General features: G+C 32.6%; 1 protein-coding gene across 1 annotated transcript in view; it reads left to right on the top strand.

The window, feature by feature from the left end:
• Positions 1–22,988, top strand: part of LOC129234330 (location of vulva defective 1-like) — a 196,802-nt gene that overhangs the window by 86,303 nt on the left and 87,511 nt on the right. Inside the window, exons 15-17 of the mRNA XM_054868323.1 lie at positions 6,132–6,285; positions 7,544–7,686; positions 20,772–20,894. Of these exons, the coding sequence (XP_054724298.1) occupies positions 6,132–6,285; positions 7,544–7,686; positions 20,772–20,894 (420 nt within the window). The remainder of the gene's footprint in view (positions 1–6,131; positions 6,286–7,543; positions 7,687–20,771; positions 20,895–22,988) is intronic.

The raw sequence follows: 22,988 nt of genomic DNA, 5'->3' as shown, positions 1-22,988 counted from the left end.
TTTCCGTCGTAATATCAATGATAAATAAGCTCAAAACGTTTTGGAACAACGTCTTACTTCTAGATGAATATAAATTCAACACTTTGGGTTAAATTGTTGTATAATTGTAAATAGAAGAAAAAATGAAGAATTTATTCTTAGGAGCTTAGTTGGATCAGTTAATCAGGACGGATAAGGTGTTCTAGTATGAGGGTGCATTACAGCATCAGGACTTGGAAATTTGGAACTTTTTGATGAAATAATGAATAATTCTGTTTATTTAAATATTTTAAAAAACAATTTTAAACTATTTGCCCAAAATTTAGTAATCGGAAACAACTTTGTTTTTTATCAAGATAACGACAAGAAGCACGCGTTTTCGTTTGGTGCCTCAAAAATTGTCCTTAAGCTTAGACATATCTCCTCAAGCGCCAGATTTAAACTTAATGGAACATATTTGGAGATATCTGGTAGCTGGATAACAAAAATACACCATTGAAACGAAAAGCGAACTAGAAACAGTAAGACTCGAAGTGCGTCTGAACACTTGCTCAGAAATACACAAAAAAGAAAGAAAAAAACAATGAAATCTATTCCCATACGTTTAAAAGCTGTTGTTGTTACTGCATGATATTCTAATAAATAATAACTTAGTAAAAAGTTAGATTATTTACTAATTTTTTGACGTTTTTTCAAAGTGTACGAAGACTTTTGTGAAATAAAATTTCCGGCACTTTTTGGTTTTTGATTTTTAAAAAATTAAGTTTTAATGTTTTATTAAAAGTTTTTATGTAGTTTTGTTAAAAATAGATCATAGATCTTATAATAAAATACGTATTCGGAAATATTAATTCTAACCAATCGATAAGGACCTATTTCATTGAAAGTCGTAGGTGTACGAACCAGGGCTGCGGAGTCGGAAGGAAAATGGCCGACTCCGACCCCGACTCCGACTCCTGGATTTTGAAACGCCCGACTCCGACTCCAACTCCGACTCCGACTCCGGATGTTTTTGATTTTTTTAATTGTATTTTTCAACTCCCTCTCTCCCTTCAGGGGAAGGGGGAAAACCTCTAAACAGAGATCGAAATATTGATTCCTTTTCATGAAAATTTCGCATTTTGTTTTTTATTGTAAACCCAAAACGCATACAAAGTTAGAAATTCAATTTAAAAATCAAATTTTCCAACAGTTACGAATTAAAAAGTGAGATTACTTAAAAATCCCTTTTAAAAAATTTGCAAAGGATTATCTGTAATTTTCCCCCTTTTAATGTTAAACAAATAGATATTTATCAAATCGTGTGCTTTCAATTTTTAAAAGTTGTAACTTGAGAGAAAAAAAACTTTTTTTCTAAATCCAAGTTCTTGAGAGAGGGTGGTTTGCCCCGGGGGACACCCATCTGGTAGATGACACCCAAAGTTAATTTCAGAGTTTATAAAAAATATAAATACCTTAATTCAGAAAATTTTCGCGAATATATTTTAAATTATATTTCATCACTAAAATTTCAACGAAAATAGGGCACATTTACATCAGGAGCTAATTTTACACAAAATGCGGCGGTATACAAATTTGTACGAATAGCTTTTACTATACCTATATTTCTTCTTCGCTAAATTTTTAATTTAAATTTTATTGTCTGCTTTAGAATTAACCTTAATATTAAGATTTTAAGATTAGCTGCAATTATTGAGTGTTGCAATCAAGAAATCATTTACACTTATTTTGTTCCATACTTTTTAGTGAGTACCAAGCTTATAGAAATAGTCTTAATAAAGAAAAAACATTAGATTATTTTTCATCGGATCTTTTGGATTCGTGCTTTCACGCCAGAACGTTTTTGAATTTGTCGATCATCCTTAAACGTTTCAACCTTAGCTACGGGCCTCGACTTATTAATTTGTTACGTTTCTTTCGCTATTTTATAACTGAGATCGAACAAAACACTATATTTCTATTTTTATTTGAAAGTGATTACTTGAAAATGTTAGGCAACAAAACCGTTTGCTGACAGTCGCTATTAGTTAAGTTAAAAAGCAAGCAAACTAGAGGACGGCTACAGTAAGTTCGGTAAGCATTCAGGCTAGCTGATTGCCATAATGGCAGTTATTTTCTCATTAGTATCTTTTTATACATGTAATTGAACCAATTGGTAGTCAGTTTTTAAAAAATGCAAGGAGAGTCAGTGAAAAGGAAAAAAAAAAGAAACCCGGAGTCGGAGTCGGAGTCGGCAAGTTTTCTAACAACTCCGACTCCGACTCCTTTACCCCAAAATCAGTCCGACTCCGACTCTTCGACTCCGACTCCGACTCCGACTCCACAGCCCTGGTACGAACACTTTTGGGAGCCACTGTATGTGTTCAGTACTACTATATCTTACCCCAAAACAGAGGAGACGTCAACCTACCATTTGTACTGGCTCTCTCCAAAGTTTTAAGTTTGGCACTTACATCCCTTTGCTTTTTACTGCCTAAATTAAGAAATTGGAGGAGAAACAACCAAACTTCCACTTTTGTGAAACTATGTCTTATACCCACCGAGATATAAGCATTTTTTTTCAAAAATGCAAATTTTATTTTGAGGTTTTCGGCTCATAGCACACATAGTTTTCCTTCAACCGTTACTAAACTTTCAGAACATTTCACAGCATACAAGATAAACATAATAATAAAATTTGAAATTAAAATATTGAAAACTTGTCGAAATATGAACGTGTAAGGCATTTGAATTTTCACTGCGCATGCGTGACAGTTAGCAATTTATAACCTTTTTAATCCAAAGCACCAGATAGATCCTACACCTCGTGATAAAATTCCAGCTCAATTTCTTTAAAATTCAAAAAGTTACCAGCAATCTAATGAGCCGAATTTCAATAATTCTTGGACAGGCGAAAAATCCAAAGAAGTCGTTCCCAAACTGGTAACACTTGCCTGCCGTCATTTAGTGCAATTAATGATAAAAACAGATTATTTGAAAACAATCCCTCATGAGTCGTCGTCCATCAAAGAATTATTGAAATTCAGGACAGTAGATCGCTGATAACTTTTTGAATTATAAAGATATTGAGCTAGAATTTTATCCCAAGGTGTAGGATCTATCTGGGTTTTGGATTATGAAAGTTATAAATTGCTAAATTTCCCGCATGCGCAGTGAAAATTAAATTGCTTTATACGTTCACATTTCATTTCATTTTCAATATTTTAACTTCACATTTTCATATTACGCCTGTCTTGTATGCTGTCAAATATTATGAAAGTTTAGTAACGTTTGGCGGAAAACTCCGCGTGTTACGAGCCAAAAACCTTTAAAAAAAATCGTATATTTGAAAGAAATGTTTATATTTCTGTGGGTATAGGCGATACTTTCACGAAAATATAAAAATAAATTCTGCATAGTTTGTACAGTGCCGGTAAGAAAAATCTTTACATTTGGTTGGTAAATAAAAAACTTTACACAACTTTTTCTTGTCATGATTTTACATGGCATGCTCCCTTGAGCATTGTCCGAATACCAAATATTTGGCTGCAATCTGGCCGATTATTCGGTGTTTGGCCAAATCTCTAGTTTGCATGTAAAGTTTTTAATTGAAAACTAAATGTAAAGATTTTTTGCCGGCACTGTATTATGAGTACATTTATGAGGCTTCAAAAAAAAAAAAAAAAAAAAAATAGGGAACTAAAGAAGATCAATCAAAGGTCCTTTTTTTATAGGTTTGAAGTTTCTGGGACTCTTGCCACCTGCATAAATTAGATCACGATAGAGCCGCTATAGATATAGGCCGGCGCATCAGCTTAAGTTTAGCCATTTTGGATCGGACTTTTCATTGTTGTGGAGCTAGGGTTATCAGAGAAAAGTTTCGTGTTTCGCCAAGTTAGCCAAAAAAAAAAAAAATATTTTATTTAATAAGTAATTCACATTGCCGCTAATAATTGTTCCCAAAGAAAACTCAACAAACGCAATAACTTCGCAGAAAAAGCAACCACTCAAACACGCGCTCCGATTCGAAAAGACTGATCTTAAGCTGATGCGTCGGCTCATATATATAGGGGCCTTAGATCACGATTAGAATTTTACATGTCATCATATTATAACGTGGTTGTTTCACGAGAATGGTTATCAACAATCTCGCGAAGGTACCGAATAAAGTAGTTGCCGGATTGTTTACACTCGAACTCACGTTTCAATACAATTTGAAAAACGTGCTTCATAAACTTGCAACAATATCAAAGTTTAAATTTACTAACAAGAATTGAGATTCAATACTGCGATGTTTTGGATCAAAAAGTAGCCAAAGGTCTTTATCTTTGAGATACATCGATGCAACTTCCGGCTTCAATTTCTTTGTATATAGCGTGTCCTTCTATCTTATTCCATGATCTAAAATTCTCTTCTTCGAATGTCTCAAAAGTTCATTTTTGTTGATACCACCGTTTACCGGTATGTAGTTATTTTTCGTAGAAATTATTGATGAAAATCAAAAAATAGCAAAAGGCGGAGATTGATTTTAAAATTTGTTTGCACATCACTAGGTGCTTTAGTAGAGCAAGTAATGTCCGAATTAAATTGAAATAAAGTTAGCGTTGCGTTTCTAGCGCGGGTAAGGTCTTCAAAATGCGTTTAGGAGCGCCTCCAAAGTTCCATCTTCGCCTGTATAATGTGCTTTTCTTAACATTTCAGATTACTTAGATTAGTGGTGTCCAACCAACGGATTCCGGGCCATATGAAGCCCGTAAAGCTGATCCAGAATTCTTAGGAACCAACTAATGTTTACAGTTTGTAGCATTATTTATTTAAAATTAATTTTTATTTTTATCGTTGCGTAACTTCTTTGTTAGTAACTCCAGATTTTGCTTAGTATCGTTTCTTGATAAATATCAGTTTATTGTATTCTCAAAACGATTAACGTTTCAAAAATGATTGATAATTAGTGTTCTCAATACAAGTTGAATAAAATGGATTGATTTTTGTTCTCACTTAAACGCAGTTAATTGTTCAGTTATTATTATTATTATTATTATTATTATTTTTCGTCTATAACACATTTCTTCAAATATAGCTAAAAGCCCAAAAGTTCAACCGCGCTGTAAAATTTCTTAATGAATCCTGGAGGGGAAATTTATCCCCAGATTGCAAGTTGCTCTAAAGTTGCTTTAAAATGTAGAAAAATCGCCAGACAGTAAATTAGTCGTGAAGAAGAAATCCATTTTAAGTATTGAGAACACTAGTTATCAATCATTTTTGAAACGTTAATCGCTTTGAGAATACAATAAACTGTTAAATTTTAACAAGAAACGATAATAAGCAAAACCTAGAGTTACTACCAAATAAATTACAGCTGTGATAAAAATATAAATTAATTTTAAACAAATATTGCTACAAACTATAAACATTAGTTGGTTCCTAAGAAATATTTAAAATGTAAAATACTGTTTATTATGATGTTTAAAATACATAAGAAATGTCAAAAGGTAAACTGCATTTTGTGTAATATTTACAAATATAGAAACAAAGAGAACACCTGGCTACGTTTCTTTATTTCGAAAACTTTTAATTTGTCAGAAACGAAATTAAGTTTCTTTTTTTTTCTTTCTCGTGTTTCCCATGTTTTCTTGAAAAGTTTAATAAAACTTAAATTTACATCCGTTCGGTCCTTTGAAAGTAATCAAATACGAGGTACAGCCCTCGGGTTAAAAAAAACTGATTTATAGCATTTAATAGAACAATCTTGTTGTCATTCAATTGCTCCAACCTTCACTGACAAAAATTCAGGAAACTTTTATGGCAAACATTACTGTAAAATGGAGTGTTTGCGGTACAGAAAAAAAATGACAGTAAATTGTACGGAAAAAATAATCGATTGCAGCTCCAATTGATAGACCACGTGACTTACTGTGCGAAGCAGGTAACACCGTGTTTCCACTCTCTCGATGTGCCCCAACTGGTATAATGGTCAGCCAAAGTCACCAGGCAGTACGAAGGTCCTGAGATCGAACCTGCTGCTCATATGTTGCGTTTTTCAAGTCTCGTTTTTTCAACTGTAAAACTTTACAGTAAAGTAAGATTTTACGGTAAATGCTACTGGCAACATGGATGCCAGTAACCTTTACCGTAAAATTTTAGGATTTTTTAAAGTGTTTTTCCATTTTCAGGCTGTTATACCGTCTACTAACGATATAGAGGAGTGGGGATCTAGAGTGAATTTGAAATTTTTTGTTGTGGAAGGCCAAATGCCTTTGATGGCGCAATTCATCGCCTCCGCGGCCTACGCTGAAAAGCAAGACAGAATGGATAATTACAGATCTGGTATGCTTTCTTTGATATTATTAAAAATCCTTTATTGCATGAATTTTTGTGTCGTTTACAATGGAACACCTCCGAAAATATTTCTCTTACATATCATCTTCATATATACAGGGCATTTTTGAACTCTTGGGCTAATCTTTAAGGGGTGATAGTACATATCTAAACAAAAAATATAATGGCAAAATATATAATGGCAATGGAGATAGACGCCATTAAAGTTTAGGAGCAAAAACTGCAAATAATCATTAAAAAAAACGCAAAAATTGGTAGATTTGTTTGCAGTTTTGCTAAAATTATCCTTTTTATGAGTAATCTCTTGAAAATAAATTTTTAATATGTAGTTTAAAATGCCTGTAGAGAGCGCTTTCGACTTTGGAGTAACGATTTGTAATCATTTTTAACCGCTATTTCTGAATCTCATTAGATTTTTTTCTAATTCTTGGACTTAAACTGAAATTTTTAGCTCAAAATCAGAATTATTGGGCGTGTTTAAGTCCACAGACTGAATTGTGTTCAGAAGTTGAACTACACTGTCACAAAAGAGATACATTAACCCAGAAGGAAACGAGCGATCTTCACGAAACGTAAAATAGATGTGGCCTAAGACAAGATAAGAAAATTATTATAAATACGGAACAAAAGATTGTTCTATTAAGAATTGAATGGTATTAGAACAAAAATTTTATGCATTTGTATTTTGTGTATTTATGTTTGGACTTTTGAAAGGAAACCCGGAATTATATGTAAATTATGTTTTTCAAGTAGCTAAAATTGTTTCCCCAAAACTTTTTTTTTGTACCTATCCACTCAAAATTGGTAAATACACAGAAAAATGTACGTTCCATGTCGAAAATGAACATACATTTTTATATCATACTCTTTGACCGTCAAAATATAAAGGAATTGAATTAGAGAAAGGCGCTAGATAAGAGGCAAAAGACGCAAGAGATGGATTTATGAGAACAACTTTATCTTTACGATCATAATGCCGAAACTGAATCATAAGTACAACTTCATACCCTGGGAGAGTGGTGAAAAACTATGAGAGTGGCCACTCACAGGGCCATCCGTCTTTCCAGTGTTAAGAGCATAGTTAAAATATTGCTAGATAGGTGGCGCTACAAATTAGAAATATTTTACTATTGCCCTTTGCCCGCTCTTTCAAAGTACCCCACTTTCCCCTACGTAATGTCCCTAGGTACATAGTAAATCTCTCCACATTCAATTACATCTATAGTGAATGCACGCATTTTTACAGTTTCTGAGGAAGTCGATTTGGTGTGGAAGAGTTATTTAGAACTGAGCGGTATTGATTCCAGCTACAATACAAAAGAAGCGAAAGAAGAAATCGAAGCGGGAATATACGACGGAAGAGCACAAGCGAAAGATAGACTTGCTAAAGTATGTACTACATTTAACTATGAATATTTTTCTTTCAGTTTAGTGAATACAATATTAGTTATTGAATTCTGTTGAGCAATTTTTGCATCACTATGAAGCTCATTTTTACTAACAATAAAGCTGAATGTCTCTCTGTCTGTCAGAATCTTTCTCTGTCCGAATCTCTGTCTGTCTGTCAGGATCTCTGTGACGCGCATAGCGCCTAGACCGTTCAGCCGATTTTCATGAAATTTGGCATAGTTTGAAGCATGGGGGAGTGCACCTCGAAGCGATTTTACGAAAATTCGATGTGGTTCTTTTTCTGTTCTAATTTTAAGAACAAAATTATCATAAGACGGACGAGTAAATTACGAAATTATCATAAAGTGGAACCGTAATATGGGTACAAGCCAATTGGCGAGAAAATTCACCATACATTTTTTGTAAATATACAGACGAACCAAAAGATCTTTTAATTTTTCTATTATGGGCAAAGTCGTGCGGGTATCACTAGTACATAATATTAGCTGTGTCGTCAAAGTTTTTGTTCGAATTCCTGCTTAATCCAACGGTGGTCCTCGAAATACTGCCACACGTTTGCGGTTGGAATGAAAATAGGATTTCGTTTTTGAATAAAAGCTTTAAAACTAAAAACGTCAGTTAACAGTAAAATTGCCCTTATGCAGTTCAAAACAAATTAAAATAATATTTTAATTTGCGCAAAATATTTGTTTTTGTGAAAACAAAAACAGAACGTTTTTTAACAGCACAATTTCGCCTTGAAAAAAAGCATCAAGATGGGAATACAGAATATCTGATTTCGCTATTTAAAAAAAAAAACGAAACTGAATAACAGGTTAAAAATAATTCGATTCCTTTCCATCACTCACCGAAGTGTCCGTTTCTAGTTTTGAGATATGAGGTTAATCGGTGGTCATGGTTTTCCCACAGGTACAGAAAAATATCCCTTTTTTGTAGACTTCTGATGGAAGAAGTTTCTTCTACATTGTTAAAGTTTCCTATTACATTGATATTTACAAAAGAAGCTTTTTCCCCTGGGATATTTTCAGTGACACTAAGCCTGCGGCTGTATTATTTTCGAATTTTTCATTCTAACCCGTACGAAAATTTCCCACATCATTCGAAATTTTTTTAAAATAATGGTTGAGTCTCAGCTTTAAATTTTGGTCCGTAAGGAACCGTTCTGCATGTCAAATAAAATATAACAATTTTGTATTTGGAGATTACGACTTCGTATGCACAGTTTCTTATAATGTACGGTTTTCTAAAGCAAAAGAAGCATTTTATTTGATTTCCAAGTAGTATTAGGAAATTTAAAGCAAAATCAATAAAAGAGAGAAGGAGAAAGAGAGATTCATTTCTTTATTTCTACGCTAGATTCAACAAAATCTTTTTTTTTAAATTTTTTTTTAAAGTTTACAAAATAGAAGATGCTAACAACCAGGCCCCGGTGATTACTGGCTTAAAAAAGCCTTAAAAATGCTCCAAAATACATAACAAGAAGTTCAGTCTGGTACCAACATTAATTTTATAAGCAGCAGCACGCCTGATTTTGGCTTGGCAAGGCATTGCGCAAGGAAAACATTGAGTGTCCTCACAACTTTCAAGATAATAATAAAAATTTGCACGCGTTTTAATAAAGAGTAGGGTCTGGTGGGGTAAAGTGGTCAATGGGGTAAAGTGGTCATACGTCAAATAAATGACTATATCTTGGCAATAAATGTTCGAATGAATGTGAAAATTTTATTTTAGGTTCAGTGAGTTAGAAACTACATTTTGAATACAAAATTTCAAAACTGGCAAAATTTTATTTGGTTAAAAAAATACTTTGTGTAAATATAAAAATTTAAAAAATCTAAACACCTCTTTTAACTTCTTTGGGAAATTTTGTTTGTTAGAATTATGAACAGATTGATGGCACAGGAAGCTTCCTACATGTCTTAAGATCACTTACTCATTAGCAGTTAGCTGAATATATTTTAGATAGTTTTTTAGAACAATTTCAGTGAGATGGGGTAAAGTGGTCATAATATTAGGCTTAACGAATATTGCTCTTCTAATGTCACTTAATAGTTAAGTGTAAGGCAGACATAAATTAAATATTAATTTCACTTAATATGTATTGTTTTTACAGTAAGTAGGGTTAAATATACGAGTATATACGTATGCATACGCATATACTCGTGTAGGCGCGTATATAAACGTATTCACATAAATGCATTGATAAATACGTACACGGGTATCTGCGATATGGGAATTTTTTATCTATGCAGATATACATTTGACTATACACGTATATACTTGCTTTTACTCGTATGTATACGAACACTTATATGCTCAGGTAGACACGTATATACACGTACGTACTCGAGTAGACACTTACATACAAGTATACAGGGTGAATTTAATTTCTTGGGAAAATTTTTAAAAGGTGTTAGAGGGGAAGAAGAAGCAAGAATAATAAGGAACATATGGTCACAAACACAATGCTGACGCACTACATGCACGCAAAGCCAAAGACTGATGGATACAAAACAGGTCACAAATTTGTTACACTAAGACAATTTTACACAATATTTTAGGTCGTAAGAAAGTTTTAAAGCGATTGAAGAAATTTGCGGCCTGCAGCTGTAATACAGGCGTCGTAATCACAAAGCCTCTATGTTTTAATAACGAGACTTTTGAAAAACTTTCATCCGTCTCTGCGCCTTTGTTGCGATGCATGTATTAGAACTACTACGGGCCGTAACTTTTAACAAGTGCTCTAAATATTTCTTAAAAACTAAAATTTGGAGTAGAATCATCTTTGTGTAAAAAATTTGTGACCTGTTTTGCATCCATCAGTTTCTGGCTTTGGGTGCATGTAGCGCGTCAGCGACCATAAGCTCCTTATTATTCTTTGCATTTTATCTTCCCCTCTCACACCCCTTAGATTTTTGCTCCAGATCTTGGATTCACTCTGTAGGCATACATGTATATAAGCGTATATACTCGTGTATACATATATGCACTGATGTATACACGTAAATGAACGTATATACGTCTTTTCAGGTATATAATTGTGTTTACACGTATACATACGTATATACTCGTGCTTCCAAATATACATGTATGTACGTGAGTAGATACGTACAAACACGCACTGGATACATCCACGAATTAACTCGTTTATACCTGTATATACATTTATGTACACTTGTGTATGTACCCACATGTACACCTGTACATATATGCGTATATACGTCTACTATACACGTATATATTCAGGTATGCACGTGTATACTCGAGATACAAGTGCATACATGCATATGACGTTCGTTTATACGCGTATCTACACGTGATACGTATATAAACATGACACATATATACTCGTGTAGATACGTCAACAGTCCTTTAGTAATCACGTATACATGCTTATATACTCGTGTATACACGTATATACTTGAGTAGGTACGTGCATGCATGTATCTGATGTATACATGTATCTACTCATATATGAACGTGTTTACTCATTTTTACACGACACGTATATACTCGTGTATACACACATATATTAGTGCATATACTTGTAATCATAAAAATAACTGAAATATACAAATATTAGGGTTATTTAATATGGTTTTGCATTTATTTTTAACTATGACCACTTTACCCCATGCTATGACCACTTTCCCCCATCCCATGGGGTAAAAAAAGGTCATAAATACAAAGGTAAAAGAAAGTGTTATGAAACTAATTAAATCAATATTTTTTTTCTAAACTTCAATGTACTGTGTTCTTTAATAATGCAATGTAAAATAACAATAAAAAAAGTTGAAGTGTTTAAATAATTTGTTGTATTTATTAGCCACCAAAGTTGCAAACCTACGATTTTATGATCACTTTACCCCACCAGACCCTAATATGTGATAGTCAAAACATTAGTTAATATATAAAAAATGATCTGGAAATCTTAGGTATTTCCAAGACTGATTTAAACACTACTACACACTTATTTATGCATATATTTAAGAGAAATCCTGCATGTCCTCCTAAACCTTTATGGTACTGCATAAGAGTGCTATATGCTTTATAAAATACTAGCGGTACTACCAACGCCTTGCCCTGATTAGAAAATTACATAGTCAATTGTTTCGCTTGTGTATTTACAAATAACTTCTGTTATCCACACAGTAATATTGTTTTTTCGCCGACAGAGTGGTGTAGTGGTTAGACGCTGGTGTCTTACACCCAAAGGCGCGGGTTCGGTCCTGGCTCCAGTTGGTAGATTTTCAAGATGTAGAAAATCGACAGCGTACGTCTCGTATGATTATGCGGCGTGTAAAAGATCCCTCGAGTACTCGTTTGGCATGGAGTATTTTTTGGAAAACTAAATTCCTTGTTCTGTTTCGCATCAAATAAAGCCCAGCTGTCTCTATCTAGTGGGGAAACTGGGCGTCAAAACTCTCGTGCAATAGCATCCCACTGATAGTGGTGTCACGTGAAAGAGAGTCGGGGGATCGCTATAGGTCTGCAAAACGTAGTGCCTCTGCCGCAGCCGTATTAAAAAGAATATTTTTTTTTCATATTCATTACCTAATTTCAGCAGTTTCGAAAAATTTTCACCTGTGACTACAGTTAATTAGCCTCGATTACACCAAAAACTTTAAACTAAAGACCAAGTAAGCATTTGTTCCTTGACTTAGCTTAACTTTAAAATGTTTTTAATATTTGAAAAGAAATATTAAGGTTATTACTCAGAATCAGTAGTAATAACCCGCACAAATAAATAATTTTCAATTGTAGGTAGTCAAACTATATTTCATCAAAAATATAAATATAAGACGAAAAAAAAGGGGGAAAAAGAAAAAAAAAACGAAATTTTGCTCTTTACATAAACCAGCAGAGGTCATGTAAAGTTTTAATTCTTTCCAAGTTCACAAAGCAAAATGAAAAGAATTTCTGAAATTTAGCATTTTAGAATGAACATCGCGAATGCGCTTTTAAAGGATACTTTATTTTAATGATTTACTGCACATAATGAAACCATTAAAATTGAGGAAATAAAAACAGGCTTTTATTGAAGGGTAAAAATATTTTAATTTAACCATTTTTAATAACACAGAATGCCTTAGATCACTATACATTAAAGTAGGGGATGGTGGGGCAAAGTGAATAAATAAGCTGGCAAAGTGAAAAAATGAAATATTTACTCTGCGTTTAGCGCCACCTATATGGTAATATTTTAAGAATGTAATTGCATGTGTAGTATATTCCAGTCAGGAAAAAAAATACCGCCAAAGATTGAAACATATGATAATACAAGCAATTTTTAAAAATTAATACTCTTATTGTAATATTTTGTTGCAAGTAAAAATATTTTTGATATTATAAAATTATAAAGTTCTGGTTATTAACATTTTAAGTATTAACTGAGACCTTCTAATATTCGGTGCAACATTTATTTAGTTAGTATTAAGCTTATTTGTATTTTGAATATTTTGCTCAAGTAGTCAAGTACATGCTGGGCTAAGTGAAAGAGCTTATTTTGTTTACTCACTCAATCATTTACTAAAACACTTACGTATTCATTTATTAATTCATTCGTTTACATTCCTTCATTTAGTAATTCGCTTAATTATTCGTTTATCTTTCCATTTTCTTTTCATTTATTCATTCAAAATTTTACTTGCAGATTCATTTGCTCAAAAATACTTTTTATCATCAAATAGAAAATATTTCGCTGGAAAAATTTCATTTTTCACTTTGTCCCATTAAGAAAATAAGAATGAACATTTTCACGTTTTTTTCTTTTTTTTTTGAAAGCTCAAAACTACTACCAAAAATTAAAAAATGTTTCAATGACATTTTTGTCATAAAATGCAATGTTTTTTCTTTTTGTACTGTAGTTTAAAAAAAAAAACCTGTTTGTTCATTATGAAAAAGCTCAGTCATCTAAGCCATTTCACTTTGCCAGACATTCCCTTACTTCTTTTTAAAAATTAAAATTAGAAGTGAAATAGAAGAAAATTGAATTTTTGAAAAAAATGCTTCGAGGAGCACACCCCTACGCTACAAACTAATTTTGAGCCAAAACTTTCCCTTGTTCCAATCTGTCACAATTTCACAACCCCTCCCCTTCCCCCTCAAAACGTAACATCATTTGTGGACACACCCTTAACTAAGATAAATAAATACCTTTGTGCTGAACAGTGAAGTAGGAAAAACAACGTTAAAAGAAGCACAAATTTTCCACTTACAGCAGACACGTGTTTCGGCGTTACAGGGAACGCCTTTTTCAATGCACAAAGTAATGAGCTTATGGATAAAAAGACATCCGACAAAAGCCAAGAGCAGATAAGCATGCAGCTTAAAAGATAAAAATAGCGGATTAGCCAAACAACAATGAGAAAACTATAAACCGATCAGGAACCAATAGGAATGGAAGCAAAGGCCAATAGCTTTCTCTTAGGTACGGAACCCAGAAAGAAAGAATTCAATTGGACAAAGATTAAGCCGAAGCTTAAAAAAAATGTCGGTAACCGTGAACCGCAAGAAAGGAAAAGCTGAATGGAAGAAAAAAACACTACGAAATAAAATAAACAGAAACAAAAATATTCGAAAAAAAAGAAAAATAAAGATAAATAGAAGAAAATGGGGGGGGGGGATGTCAACAAGACAAAAAGGTAAAAATAAACAAAGGAAGATAGATAAAAATGAATGGGGAAAAAAGGGGGATGGGGGAAAAGACAGTATTATTAAAGATATGGGAGCCAAATGTTGGAAAAATATGGGACTGCTTTAAGATCATTAACTAAGTTAGAACTGTTCCTCAAAATATGAGAAGATTCCCAAAAGTCAAGATCTGATGAATTGGGGCATTTTTGGATAATCTGATAAGAGTTAAAATCAAAAGAGTGATTCGAATCCCAACAATGTTGAGCAATACTAGACTTATTTAATTGTTGTTTTTTCACATAATTTTGATGCTCTTTCAAGCGAATTTTTAAAGCACGCCGAGTCTGTCCAATATAGGCAAATTTACAACTACAATTAATTCTATAAATTCCACAACAATTAAGAGGGTGAATAGGATCTTTAAGAGAAAGATAATTTATTAATAGGAGAGAACACCACTTGGAATTGGAAACGTTTTAGAATCTTAGCAACCTGATAGCTTACAGATGGAAAGAATGGCAAAACAACCAAATTCTTTCTGATGTAGGCTCAGTTAAGAACATTAGTTTGGGATTTATTTGAAAGTTTTTTTATAAATGAAATCAATCAAAGTTGGTGGATAGTCTTTATCAGTTGCCACAGCTTTAAGATAATTAAGTTCCACTTTAAGATGTTCCGATGAAGAACAAATATTAATTGCACGATAAACAAAAGAATTGAAAGCAGAATATTTTTGATTTGGAGGATGAGACGATAGTCTATGAGGAGGTAAAGAAACAGCAAAAGGTTTGCTATAAACAGTAGTTTCAATACCAATTTCAGTACGAGAGGCAAGTACATCAAGAAATGAAATGCCATTATTCCGTTCTTTCTCATAAGACAACTGAATATGAGGATCAGTGGAGTTTAAAATAGATAAAACCTCACAACTCTCAAACTGATTCTGGTTCATTAGAACAAAACAATCATCAACATACCGAACACAAAATTGAAACTACAGTTTTTGGGACAGCTTAACCTCAAAATAATGCATGTAAATATCACTAAGAATGGGGCTAAGTGGGTTTCCCATAGCCAGACCAGCTAACATAATATAAAATTTCCCATTGAAAACAAAAGAACATTGCTTAAGACAAGTACGGGTAAGGAAAATTAAATATTCTATTTCCGTATTGGTGAAATGAAATTCAGAAAGTCAACTACGAAGGCATAACAATGAACCATCGACGGGAACGTTCGTAAATAAAGAGTTAACATCAAAGACTTTAAAATTATTGACAGAAATTCTTGGTCTAGAACCCTTCGTTCCTCTGATAAACATTAAATTGTTTTGAAAAAGAAATTAGCTATGCTTTCTAAACTTCTCATGTGGTTCCTCTTCATATTTTACCCGTTGTTAATAAGAATGTTGTTGTCAATCTTTCTACAGTTCCATTAAGCAATTCTCAAATTGAGGCTCTAAAATGTAATGATAATTTTCCTGTGAGTGTTAAACCTTCTTTTTCAAAGCTTTTTGCTCCTGTTGAGAAAGCTTTTAAATTTAGTGCCTTAACTTCCTCTCAAAAAGATTCGATTCGGCACCTTATAGCTTCTAATATTGACTTTAACTCGAAAATTTCTAACCCTGTATTTGCTAATACTGTTAGCCGTTCTGTTAAAGACTTAGTTTCGAATTCTGATCTGGTTGTTACCAAAGCTGACAAGGGTAGCCAAATTGTTGTTCTTTACAAATCATCTTATGTTGATAAAACTAATGATTTGATTTCTTCTGGACCATACATCGACATTTCTACAGATCCTAGAGTTAATGAGTTAAAAACTATTTCATCTGCTGTCAAATCTGTTAAATCTATTCCTTCAAATGTTAAACGCTCTGTTGTTCCATCTATTGCTAATTGTGCTAGATTTTATGCTTTACCTAAGGTGCATAAAGCTGGCATTCCTTTCAGGCCGATAAGTTCCAATATTGTTACGACTTCGTACAAACTTGCAAAATATTTAGTCTCTGTGTTTTCTCCTCTTAGGAGTCACAATTTATTTACTATTAAAAATTCGGTTGAGTTTGTTAAAAAAATTTATAGTTTTGGTCCAAATAATTCTTTTATGGCTTCTTTGGATGTTAACTCTTTATTTACGAACGTTCCCGTCGATGGTTCATTGTTATACCTTCGTAGTTGACTTTCTGAATTTCATTTCACCAATACGGAAATAGAATATTTAATTTTCCTTACACGTACTTGTCTTAAGCAATGTTCTTTTGTTTCTAATGGGAAATTTTATATTATGTTATATGGTCTGGCTATGGGAAACTCACTTAGCCCCATTCTTAGTGATATTTACATGCATTATTTTGCGGTTAAGCTGTTCCAAAAACTGCAAATTCAATTTTATGTTCGGTATGTTGATGATTGTTTTGTTCTAATGAACCAGAATCAGTTTGAAAGTGATGAGGTTTTATCTATTTTAAACTCCACTGATCCTCATATTCAGTTGTCTTGTGAGAAAGAACGGAATAATTGCATTTCATTTCTTGATGTATTTGTTTCTCGTACTGAAATTGGTTTTGAAACTACTGTTTATCGCAAACCTTTTGCTGTTTCTTTACCTCCGCATAGACTATCGTCTCATCCTCCAAATCAAAAATATTCTGCTTTCAATTCTTTTGTTTATCGCGCAATTAATATTTGTTCTTCAGCGGAACTTCTTAAAGTGGAACTTAATTATCCTAAAGCTGTGGCAACTGATAAAGACTATCCACCAACTTTGATTGATTTCATTTATAAAAAAACTTTCAAATAAATCCCAAACTAATGTTCTTAACTGAGCCTACATCAGAAAGAATTTGGTTGTTTTGCCATTCTTTCCATCTGTAAGCTATCAGGTTGCTAAGATTCTAAAACGTTTCCAATTCCAGGTTGTGTTCTCTCCTATTAATAAATTATCTTTCTCTTAAAGATCCTATTCACCCTCTTAATTGTTGTGGAATTTATAGAATTAATTGTAGTTGTAAATTTGCCTATATTGGACAGACTCGGCGTGCTTTAAAAATTCGCTTGAAAGAGCATCAACATTATGTGAAAAAACAATAATTAAATAAGTCTAGTATTGCTCAACATTGTTGGGATTCGAATCACTCTTTTGATTTTAACTCTTATCATATTATCCAAAAATGCCCCAATTCATTATATCTTGACTTTTGGGAATCTTTTCATATTTTGAGGAAAACAGTTCTAACTTAGTTAATGATCTTAAAGCAGTTCCATATTTTTCCAACATTTGGCTCCCATATCTTTAATAATACTATCTTTTCCCCATCCCCCTTTTTTCCCATTCATTTTTATCTATCTTCTTTTGTTTATTTTTACCTTTTTTGTCTTGTTGACACCCCCCCCCCATTTTCTTCTATTTATCTTTATTTTTCTTTTTTTCGAATATTTTTGTTACTGTTTATTTTATTTCGTAGTGTTTTTTTCTTCCATTCAGCTTTTCCTTTCTTGCGGTTCACGGTTACCGACATTTTCTTTAAGCTTCGGCTTAATCTTTGTCCAATTGAATTCTTTCTTTCTGGGTTCTGGACCTAAGAGAAAGCTCTTGGCCTTTGCTTGAATTCTGATTGGTTCCTGATCGGTTTATAATTTTCTATTGGTGTTTGGCTAATCCGCTATTTTTATCTTTTAAGCTGCATGCTTATCTGCTCTTGGCTTTTGTCGGATGTCTTTTTATCCATAAGATCATTACTTTGTGCATTGAAAAAGGCGTTCCCTGTAACGCCGAAACACGTGTCTGCTGTAAGTGGCAAATTTATGCTTTTTTTTTTTAACGTTTTTCTTACTTTACACCATTAATTGTTATTTCCAAATCAAGTACCAAATGAAATACTGTAGATAGTTTCTCTTACTATCATACAATTGATGTAATAAAAACACATTTACAGAATTATTTCGCAATGGTCAGTAGGTCATAACAAATGTAGAATTTTCTTGTATTTCTGAAATAATATTAAAAATAGGATAAACATAAATTTGTTTGGGATGAATTACAGATTTAGCAATCAAGAACTGTATCCAACTTTAGATAAATTGTTTTATTCTTTTTTTTAATGTTCTTTTTTCCCTTCCCCCCGAACTCTATTTTATTCGTTTGGTAGAATTGTAACTAAAGTTTGTAACTTTGAATAAATTTCAACATATCTACCTATTTAAATCTTTCATTCATACTAAATGCCTTGCGAAAACTGACAAATAAATGACAATATTTTTAAGGTTTTACTATAATACAGAAAGCAATCATCAGGAATTAAGTTGTTAATGCAGTAAAAAATGTAAGCAATTTAAATACCATAAATTAATCAATAAATAAATAAATAATATATTGTCTTATACTGTAATTATAAAAAAGATCTATTAATAGTAAAGCAGAAAAAAGGAAACATAAAAAAAAACCATTCGAAATACGTTTATTTTAATGTATTTGGAAAAGAAATGCTGAGAATAATCATTCACAATTACAGAACCAAAGGACCTTAGGTGAGGAACATCACTCGAGACAATTATGAATGAATTGCGTGACTCACTGTCCAACAATCACAAAGCGAATAAATCTGACGCCATGCCAAGCAAAACAAATCAATAGGAATCCTTGATTGCTTTAAAAAATAAATAAAAGGAAATGAATACATGAGTAAATAAAAAATAAATAAATTGAAAAATATGCTAAATTTTCAAAGGAAACTGAAACAGTTTTTACTTCAGAAAGTATTGCTAGCTATTTTTTTAACATCATTATCAAATATGAAAATATTGTTTTCAGTATGATTCGCCTATGTGCATAGATCGAATACGCACAAACTGCCGATAACGCAAAAAGTAAATTGTCAACACTAATACATGCAACAATCGGACACTGTATAAAACTTAATAGACTGTACAGTGGATGTTACAAACAAAAGGGGGAAAATATTTATCATGGTTATCGAGTGTTTCTTTTTCTTTTAGCAACATATTTATTGTTCCCTACTCCCCCCATTTGTGCCTCAAAATTTTTATCTTCCCTATAAAAAACTTTGTTTCAACAACTGATACAAAAGAGACAAGTTCTTAACGTCTTGTTGATATAGAAATAGATTTTGGAAACAAAACGACAGTTTTTAGGGTACTATTGCTTTTAAATGACAGCTTATTCGATATTGTATAAAACATATTGAACAGGGTCAAAATCGCTAAAAATGATAACAAACGTTTAGTCGTTACGTCGTACTGCTCAAACTTAAAGTTATTATGAACATAAAAGTCATTTTTCGCATCAGTTTGAAGGAATGTATATTTAGTGGATTTTCAGTTTTCGTGTTAGTAACGAGGATCTGACGTGTATATTTTTTGTGTCATGTACTATTTTATGGACTTCGGCGTTGATAATATCAGAAAAATGTTTTTAGTTTACAAAACTCTGAGTATGGGTTCTATGGTTAAAAACCTCCACTATTTTTGTCATAATTCTGCTCAATTTATGTGGGCCAGTCTGTTGTTCAATAACTTCTTCTTCCTTACCGAAAAAAAAGGTTTTATTTGGATATAAGATTTAATATTTTTGATGAATTTTTTAATCATTTGAAAAATGGACCGAGAATATTTTGATACGACACGCTTTATATTTTTTTCCAAAAAATATTTCTATGGTTTAAAATACTTTTTTAAATTTTATGTTTTCTTTTCCATTTATTATGACAATATTGTTGTTATTCCATTTTGTCAGCCACAAAGCTGTCGAAATATCAGAGCTCAAAATAATATTTTTATTTAATTTTGAAATACTATTTAATAACTGTAATGAATTATATATGATGTTTAACCAAATAGTAACGAATTGTGTGACGAAGGTAACAACAATATTTGCTGTTTTTTAGTGCTGCTTTTGCTTTAAGTTTGCATAGTCGGGAGCCATGTTACATAAATTATGTTACATTTATGTATTTGTTCGTGCTAAAAAGGGGGAAAAAGCTGACAAATTCTTGATTATTGTTACAGTGGCGTCACTACGGGGGGGGGGGCGGTTCACCCCGGGTGTCAACCATCCGGGGGTGACACCCTAAGTGGAATTGCAAGTTTTGGAAAAACTTTGAAGCTGAAATGCATTTTAAAGACTACAAATTTGAAAATTTTTTGGGGGTAAACCCCCGCCCCCCCCCCCCTTTTTGTCTGTTTTTTGTACATTAGCCGACTTAAAATTTCGATATAACACAAATGTAGTTGTTTCTGAATTATATGAATTCTATGTTTTCATACTTTATTTTTCTTTTGCGTCTGTACCGGGGTGGGGGGGGGGGGCGACACCACAAATTACTTAACCGGGTGTCACCCATGCTGAGTACGCCACTGCTTTTTAATACCCAATGAAATGCATCCAAAGCGACATTATGATTTTTTTTCTAGAAAAATTTAGAGATGTTTAAAGCAATGGAGTTCCTTCCATTTGAGGTTCTTGCGGATTCCGAAGTCTACGGTCAAGCAGTGAGTGCTCTATCGGAGACTAGACCATTAAACAAAGGCAGTAAGGTAAGCTACTTGTTTTAGGAAAAAAAATCTCAAAGGTCAGTTTTGGATTTTAGAGAGGACCATTGGTGCACACAGAATTTTTTCAATGGACGAGTCCAGGATCGAAGGTCTACCATTCTCATATCATACTCCAGCACGCATCTAAACATATATCTTTTGATTTCATCGACTGTCGGGAACAAAAAACATTTGAAATAAAATTGAATAAATACTTGGCTTATTAATAAATACTTAGTTTAATAATAACAAATACGTAACTAAAATACCAGAAGGCACAAGAATGAATGTCGTATTTACTTTTCTCATAATTAAAAACAAAAACACCGAAGCAAAATCATTATTATAGAACAATTTATGTTCACATACAGCTCGATTTTGCAGGGGACGATAGAGAGAAAATAAATTTTATTTTTTCATGCATTAAAAATGAAATTATTGTTACCTTCGCTTGGAATTATGTTACGTAATAAATTCCTAAAATTTAGGTAATCAAAAAAAAAAAAAAAAAAAAAAACGCAAGGGCAACGGGAGGGATCCATACTCCTTGGACCCTCTCCTTGTGTGCGCCACTGGAGAAGACTACTTTATAAAAGTGTTCCAAAATTATGCCATAGTTTCATAGTATACACTCCATCATTGGGTGTCGAAAAGAGAAAAACTACTCTCCAGTTTGCAGAAGCATAATGCGTCAATGTTTTATGTTAAATTTATTATGACAATAATGTTGTTATTCTATTTTATCGAATCGTGTATGTTTTTTTTCATAATACATGCATGCCCCGTCTCAATGCAAAACGTTTACTCGACATGCAGGATGATATTCTAACAATAGAAAACGTTATCTCATTCTTGCCATTCTAGAAAGACCGGCTATCCATGATCAGAAAGATCAGCTATCCATCTGCCCAACTAAATAAGCTAATCAAAGCAGGAAACATAATAGCCTGCCATTTGTCTGACTTTTTCGGGAAAAAAAGTTCGGATATTGGGCTCATAGGAGTGAGTTCCACACTCTGTTTTTACACCGAAGTGAATGAACAAATGTTAACTCTTTAGGTGAAGTGTTACACATTTTTTTTTTTCATTAATCTCATTGCACATCAGCAGAAAAGCAGAAGTCTAATTCAAAACTTCATCAGCTAAGAACTAAACAATATTTCAGTTATTTTATTAAGAAATAAATCATTGGACTAAAGGATTATTAGTATTTCAGTTATTTGTCAAATAAAAGCAATTTATTTAACCAAAATATTTTAGTTATTCTTTAAGTAAAAAAAAAAATCCCCCTTCATATTCAGAATATTAAAGTTATTGCTTAATAAAAGAAAATCATTGAGGTCTAAATCACAATATTTTAGCTATTCATAAGCAAAATATCATTGAAAAAACATCAAATTATTCTTTTGGTCACGTCAACCTAGTCAGCTTGGGTCAAAGCTCCCTAAGTAGCCTTCTCTTGTTTACCTTAATTTCTTAGCAAGTTAGATTAATAAAATTAAGTTATTGATCCTAAATCACAATATGTTATCGATTCAAAAATAAAAATTCATTGAAAAAACATCAAATTAGTCTTTGGATCAAGTCGCCCTAGTTAGCTTGGGGTCAAAGCTCCCTAAGTAGCCTTCTCTTGTTTACCTTAAATTTTTAGCAAGTTAGATTAATAAAATTAAGCCATTGATCCTAAATCACAATATGTTATCGATTCAAAACTAAACATTCATTGAAAAAACATCAAATTAGTCTTTGGGTCAAGTCAACCTAGTCAGCTTGGGTCAAAGCTCCCTAAGTAGCCTTCTCTTGTTTACCTTAATTTCTTAGCAAGTTAGATTAATAAAATTAAGCCATTGATCCTAAATCACAATATGTTATCGATTCAAAAATAAAAATTCATTGAAAAAACTTCAAATTAGTCTTTGGATCAACTCGCCCTAGTTAGCTTGGGGTCAAAGCTCCCTAAGTAGCCTTCTCTTGTTTACCTTAAATTTTTAGCAACTTAATTAAAGTTAGATAAAACTACCGTTTATCAAAGATAGCTAGTAAAGTGAATAAAACATATATACTTTCAAAATTCATTTCCCTCAAAACTGGAGGAAA

The sequence above is a fragment of the Uloborus diversus genome, chromosome 1 (assembly GCF_026930045.1).
Source record: "Uloborus diversus isolate 005 chromosome 1, Udiv.v.3.1, whole genome shotgun sequence".
In the NCBI taxonomy this organism is placed as follows: Eukaryota; Metazoa; Arthropoda; class Arachnida; order Araneae; family Uloboridae; genus Uloborus; species Uloborus diversus.
This window is presented reverse-complemented; position numbering and strand designations above follow the sequence as displayed.